The following is a 7,169-nucleotide window of genomic DNA, read 5'->3' as shown; positions in this document are numbered from 1 at the left end:
GGGGGAGGGAGGGGGGGAGTTTATGGTAAGTAGAGAGGCAGCAAGGAGGCAGGAGAGTGCAAGTAAATTGAAATGTCTGGAAGTTAAGATGTGATGGGGAAGGTGATGCTAAGGGAAACGAAAGCCAAATTATAGAAGCGACAAAAGAAATTTAAGTCTCCTTATGTAGACAGTGGAGTCACCAAAGGATTTAAACCACGGTAGGGAGTATGGCTTGATTTGCTGCATTTTTGAAAAACACATAGAGCAGAAAAGACCTGGATATCCTCATAGACCACAGGCAATCCTTAGTAATTTGATGCCTGAGAGGAGATTGTCAGACATCATCCCCACAGGGCAGGCCATTGCCCTTGGTTCTGCCCTCTTTGGACCTCTAGCTGAATGGAATCTTATGTGGCACCCTAATTTTAGGAAGAACAAGGAGAAACTGGGGCTGAGGTTCTAGAAAGCGGTGACTTAAGGCAATAATGGAATAAAAATTTATAGCGGAAATTAATGTTTTATTTCTAAGTAACGTTTTTCCCAAAGATGTACCCACAGGTCTCAGGACATTTTGGGACTTCTCTTTTGGAATTGCTCTAAAGGCTAGACTGGGAGCCACACAAGTAATTGTGTGCTGCATTTTGAAAATTTTCTAGTACAGGATAAGCACTACCCAATCTGATTTTTTTCTCTTCCTTTCTGCATCTAGCACTGAATTAGCATTTGACTTATTCCCAAAATGAAATCCATCTTCATAGAATGGAAGTTTGCTACCTCCGAAGACATTCAAGAAAGTACCTAGGCAACAATGTACCAGCTCCACGTTTCTTAACCCTCAGTCTTGGAAATTGCCTATGAAATGGGCTGGGGGTGTAGTTCATTGGGAAACTCCTTACTTACATATGTGACACACTGAGTTTGATTCCCCATCACCACAAAAAAGGAAGAGAAAGAGAGGTGGAGGGAGAAGGAGGAAGACAGGAAAAGAGGAAGATAATATCTTTCTATTCCATCATCCTGTTTATTGTGGATGCTACCAGAGAATATGGGAAAGCTTTTGGTAGACCACTGTCAGTAGATGCTCTGTTTGTTGTTTTACACTTTGTAGGCAATTCCAAAATGTGTGTCTGCCATGTTATGGTGTCATTGTGTTCTCACTAGTAGAAAATTTACTTCAGGCGAACAGGGCCTGGGTCCTGCTCATCTTTGTATCACCAGTATCTAGTATTTGCCTTGCCTATAAAAAGCCCTCAGATGGTGAATGGAAGCTTGGCATTCATAGTTTTTAAATCTACCCAGGTGATTTTAACATGCAACCTACATGTTAAAACTACACTTTAAGAAGCATTGCGTTAGGGCTGGGGATGTAGCTCAAGTGGTAGTGCGCTCACCTGGCATGTGCGCGGCGCTGGGTTCGATACTCAGCACCACATAAAAATAAAGATGTGTCCTCCGAAAACTAAAAAATAAAAAAAAAGAAGAAGAAGCATTGCTTTAGGGCTGGGGTCGCAGCTCAGTGGTAGAATGCTTGACTAGCATGTATGAGGCACTGGGTTTGGTTCCCAGCACTGCATGTAAGTAAATAAATAAAAATAAAAGGTCTATGAACAATTTAAATATAATTTAAAAAAAAAAAAAAAAACATTGCACAATGGTGTATGCTGGTAATCCCCATAACCTGGGACACTGAGTTGGGAGGATCACAAGCTCGAGACCAACCTCAGCAACTTAGCAAGGCCCTAAGCAACATAGTTGAGATCCTGTCTCAAAAAAATATAAAAAGTGCTGGGGATGTTAAGCACCTCTAAGGGAAGGAAGGAAGGGAGGGAGGGAGGGAGGAAGGAAGTTTTAAAAAAACAATAAAATCCTCTCTCCAGTTCTACATTAGGTTCCATAGGAGATGGAAAAGAACATGAGGTATTCTCGTACTGTAGTCTATCAAAAAATGAAAGCTTGCTATCTGATATGAATGCAGTGTAAAAGCAACTACCAGTATGTGCTGAGCTGTGAGAGGTCATGAAAAGATGTACTTGAGACTTTCTGCAGTCTGGTAGATGGTTTAGAGAGTTTGTCATTAAAATAAAAGACTGCCCTTCCCACAAAATGAGGTCAAGTGTTAGCTTAGCAAACCGTCTAGTACCAGGCAGCAGTCTTGGCCAGCATACGCAATCTGAAGGCTTCATTCCCATCACAGATCACTATGCTGGGCATTGGGAATATATCTATGAACAAGGCTCAGACCATCTCAGACAACTGACAATCTGTTCACAATTCAGTAAACAAGCAATTACTAAATGGTGAGAGTTAATGAAAAGAAACAAAGTAAGTTTGGTGAGATAGGAAGCAACCAGTTGTTAGAAAGTTTTAAGGATCAAACTGAAGTATTTCAGTATAATATAATAGCCAGTTATTCCCATTGAAAGAAATGCTATAAAAGAAACTTATTAGAAATATTATTTTAGAGCTTTTGGAAGAATTTGGGAAGGGAGCAATAGTACAAATGTAGAACAATTAGGATACCTGCAATAAAGATCATAAATATTAAAGTTTCTTTCAAAAGGGAAAAAATGTTCCTAAATTATGATGACTTGGAAATGAGATGGAGTGGTATATTCCCTATGAACAGAGAGCTGTTACATTATATCAGCATAAATAAATGCATATCAATCAAGTGAATTGCTAATACTGGAATTCTATATTGGGATGTTTACTGTATGTCTGAGAATCAGGTCCCCTTTTTCATTCCCCATTGATATTAATTATAATCATAATCTATTTCAAAGTTGAGTGAGGAATGAAAAATTGTTTACTTTTGTTTATAATTTTTCAGTTCCATATCAAGAAAAAGAAAAACTTACAACCTCTAAGTAAGTAGTAAGTCTCCTTCTTTCTGAAACACTATGGTCAATGTTTTTGAGACTCTGAACCTGTGTTAAAATATTTATTAATCAGAACTAAATTTTTGTATTTGCCTTCAGAAATTGAGCAAGTTCTAAAATATTTATGTGTAAATAATTAGTGTGTAATTAATTCCAAAGAATTCACTGCCTTTATTAGATCAATTCTATGACCACCACAGAGTGGATAGTATTGTTATTAGGACATACAAGATTGTAAACTACCAGACCCTTGTACTCGAATTAAGTCTGTGTTCTCAGGCTTCATGCAAATCCTCAAAGGAGACCATGAAGTGTGGGCATGCTTTCAATTCCTTCAGTCTATGATTTATGGAGGCATGTAGGTCAGGAGTTTCTATGCTGAAAATCATAATAACTGTTTTGTTTGCCTTTTTTAGATGAAGTGACCAAAGCATGTTGAAAGATAAATGGGTGAAGCATTTTGACTATGCTTTTATTCCTATTAAATATTATTGCTGAGTAACCATCCATGCTAAGTATTATGATATTAATCTGAAGTAGTTTGTAAACTGATAGCTCCTTCTTTCCTTTGGGATTAGGTTTGTTATTAATCAAAATGTTGGATTTGTTTAGTACAGTGGTGTATGAAACAAACAGTTGAAACAGACAGCTCCTTTAATTTACGACTTTCTGTTTTTTCAAGTTTATAAGAAAATCTGTTTCTTCTTGTAGACTTTAGGCTGTTGTTCACGTGTCTTAATTTCATTTCTCATACCAGAGCCAGCTAAATCCAATAGCTGCAGATACTCTTATGGCATAGAAAGGAGGAAGGTGCCTTTGTATGTTTTCAATCGACTCAGTCTGGTAAAGTCATTTTTGAAGCATGGAAGTTTCTGCTAGAAATGAGTATTTCAGAAAAATCTATATGTTGGTGCAGAGAATGGGATCATTTTTAAAACAGAAAGATCTATATGTGGAAAGGTATTAATAAGTTCACTCGGATAATAGGGTTTTTTAATACCAGTATTGAATAAAACTCTTTTAAACACCGTGTGATTCCAGCAACTTCCTGATGTTGGCCTAAATACCAACAGCACCTTTAAGAACTTGGAAAGCTACAAAGAACTTACTGAAATGCAACATAGGAGTTTGGGCTCCCCTGATGTCTGGTAAAGGACCTTCACAGGACAGTCTTGGCACTCTTCTAAACTTGTTTCCCTTTGATAGTAATACACTTCATACTTTGTAGGGAATGCAGTATAGATTGTAAGAAGTGTTGTAGAAAACCCCATCCCTGTTATCTGAAACAAAATGCTAAATATATTTCTTAACTATGAAGAGTTATGCATTCTTTTTTTTTTTTCCACTCAGTACTGGGAATCTAACCCAGGGCCTAACACATGCTAGACAAGTACTCTACTATAGAGCTATGTCCCCAATCCTTTTTTTTTGCCCCCTCTTTTTCTTTTTCAGACAGGGTCTCACTAAGTTGCCCAGGTTGGCCTTGAACTTGCAGTTCTCCTGCCTCAACCTCCCAAGATTTTAGGCACATTCTTTCCATGCAAAGTAGTTGCAAATTTTTTTAGTGCTTTTAAAGTCAGGACTTATTTCCGAGTTTACATAAGCTCAGAAGCACCTATTTGAAAGTGACTGTTACTGATTGGCTGGCCTTCAGAAGCACTTCACAGGAGTGAGTCTGCCACTGATTGGCACAAGACTGGCTGATTAGTTGGCTTTCAGAGGTGTATTTACTGGAATGAGTTGTCACTGATCATTTAGACCTAGATGAGTCATTATTAATTGGTTGAGTTCAGTTTAACTGTTTCCAACTGGTTGTAATGGTTATCCATTACCATAGCAATGGAAGAATCCACCTTTTTCTAGGAATTGGAGATTGTTTTACTTTCAGAAGCTAATACTGAAACACTGTAGGAAATTGAAAGTACTAGAAAATCAGACACTGAGGAATTCATCTAAGTGTACAATAGTGTTAAGGTGCATTTTCTAAGTAAGGGTATTTACTAAAGCAACAGAAGTTTAAAAAATCAGCGCTCATGGGTGACATACATGTTCGTGTATTGAGAACAGTTATGAAATTTGATGCAAATAATATTAATATAAAATATAAAAATGTAAATGTGATTTACCTCATTTTGTAAAGTAGATTCTAGGTCATCCACATACCACTCATACTCACTGCATTCTGATAAGCCTCCTCAAGTGGAATAGAAGGTGTGGGAATGGCACAGAAGCTTCAACTTGTCAGCCCTTCAGCAGCTCCTGAACCCTTAGAAATGGTAGCATCACTAACATTGTAGCACTTTATTTCCCTCCCAATATCTCTGTTAGGCTTCTTCAAAATCTGGGTATATCCATAGGAGTTTGACACACAAATAAATGCCACTCGTCTTTTGTGCTACTGTGCGGGGCGGGGGAATAGGGGATCTTTGCTAGCATCTACTGCCCAAATCTCTGCTTGTAAAGTAAAAGAAATTAATATCATATTTGGGTTTCATCTGAGAATTACAATGGTATATACAGAATATTAACCCTATAGGCAGCTTAGTTCTATCTGCTGGGATGAAGAGACATGCATGTGGGATGGTTTTGTTTAACTAGAAGGAAAAAAACTTAACAGTTTTTTTGCTTATATAAAGACTGAACTTTTCTCTTCCCAAATTCATTCAACTGCCTAGAAATCTGTTCTTTTGACTTCCCTGTTTATTCCTGACACCTTCTACTGGGGGCATATCTAGTAACTTACACAGTTCCCTGCTACTAAGGATAGCCAGCTTATGACCACTTAGGATTCAAGTACATGTTGATACCTTAAGACCAGTAAGCATTTGTTAAAGTAGGAAAACAGGCTGGTTAGATTTGTTGTAATCAATGGTAAAAGGAGAAAATAAGTCCGGGTAGTTATGCCATAAGTTTGATTTTCATTTTATGAAAAAAAAAAAATTAACCTAGCTACTCCCCAGAAAAGACAGTCATAACATTTGAATATCACTTATATTTTCATAATGTGTCCCCTAATATTGACCCATTGAACTACTGAAAACAAAACAAAATCAGATAGAACTGATTTATTATCTAGCATTTTGCTCTTCAACCTGGCTCGCTCTGGTTTAGTGAATGTGCTTTTCAAAGGAAGCAGAGTTCTTTGAGCATGGTTTGAAGAATACTTTGGGTTAAAACTCTTTTTAACCTCTTGCTAGGAGAGGAACTTCAAGTAAAGACCATGGCAGAGACACTCACTACTAGAAATACAAGCCAGTGGAACAAACTCTGAGCATGTTTTTCAAATTTAAGTGTTTTCTGAGAAGTTGCTTTCCATGCAGTATAAGCACCAGTAAACAATAACTCTGTCTTGGTATTCCATACCCTTATAGCTCATTGTGCTGGTGATAGCGGAGTGTAGAATTTCTACTTTCAGTTCTCATACCAAAATCACTGAACCCTCTCTTTCCTTTAGGATGTCACATGTACTTCAGTTTGAGGATAAAAGCAGAAAAGTAAAAGATGCAAGCATGCAAGACTCAGACACATTTGAAATCTATGATCCTCGGAATCCAGTGAATAAAAGAAGAAGGGAGGAAAGCAAAAAGCTGATGAGAGAGAAAAAAGAAAGAAGATAAAATGAGAGTAATGATAACCAGAACATGCTGGAAAGGTACCTGCAATAAATGGCCTTGTAGTGGCCATTGTTCCCAACAGCATCAATTAGGGGTGTGAAAGTATTTTTGAACCTATAGTCTGGTTTTAGAAAAGGATTATCTTGTTTGGTAAATTGTGGAATGATGTAAGCAAATGTTTTTGGTTACTGGTACATGCTTTTTTCCTAATCGACCTTTTATATTGTTAAATCTGAAATAAAATCTGTTTCTTTCCAGTTTATACCTTAAGCATTTGCAAACTGTACAAACTTGTTTAAACCCTTTTTCCCTGAAATATGTGAAGGCTTTCTCTTCAAGATTTTTTTTTTATAAGAATTTCTTGCAGAAAAAATATTTGAGGGAAACCTCCCTGGCCCTAACATTGGCATATAACTTAAAAACTGTAAAATATAATAAAAATAATATAAATATCAGTGGAATGTTTTGCATACAAATATCTGAAAATAGCCAAACCTGTAAATCTCAGTAGCTTCATATGTTAAATCTTGAGGAACCCTCAAATGAATGTTCACACCTCCATCTAGGCCAACACCCAGGTTTTATGGATGCAGTCAAGACTAACACTCTACCTACTGTCAGCCAAGTTCACCAAACACCCCAGGCTGACACCATGCCACCTGCTCACTCCTCTGTTCTTCTCAGCAAATAATAG

General features: G+C 37.3%; 1 protein-coding gene across 2 annotated transcripts in view; it reads left to right on the top strand.

Moving 5' to 3' along the window:
• Cwc27 (CWC27 spliceosome associated cyclophilin) overlaps window positions 1-6,930 on the top strand; it is a 209,961-nt gene extending 203,031 nt beyond the window's left edge. For both annotated transcript variants that reach the window (XM_015482309.2, XM_048806103.1), the window contains one exon: window positions 6,316-6,930. In XM_015482309.2, coding sequence (XP_015337795.2) covers window positions 6,316-6,339 — 24 coding nt within the window. In that variant the 3' untranslated portion in view covers window positions 6,340-6,930. The remainder of the gene's footprint in view (window positions 1-6,315) is intronic.
• Window positions 6,931-7,169: the final 239 nt, after the last annotated feature.

The sequence above is a fragment of the Marmota marmota genome, unplaced genomic scaffold (assembly GCF_001458135.2).
Source record: "Marmota marmota marmota unplaced genomic scaffold, marMar, whole genome shotgun sequence".
Classification (NCBI taxonomy): domain Eukaryota; kingdom Metazoa; phylum Chordata; class Mammalia; order Rodentia; family Sciuridae; genus Marmota; species Marmota marmota.
Note: the sequence above shows the minus strand (reverse complement) of the source record. Positions and strands in the feature narration are given on the sequence as shown.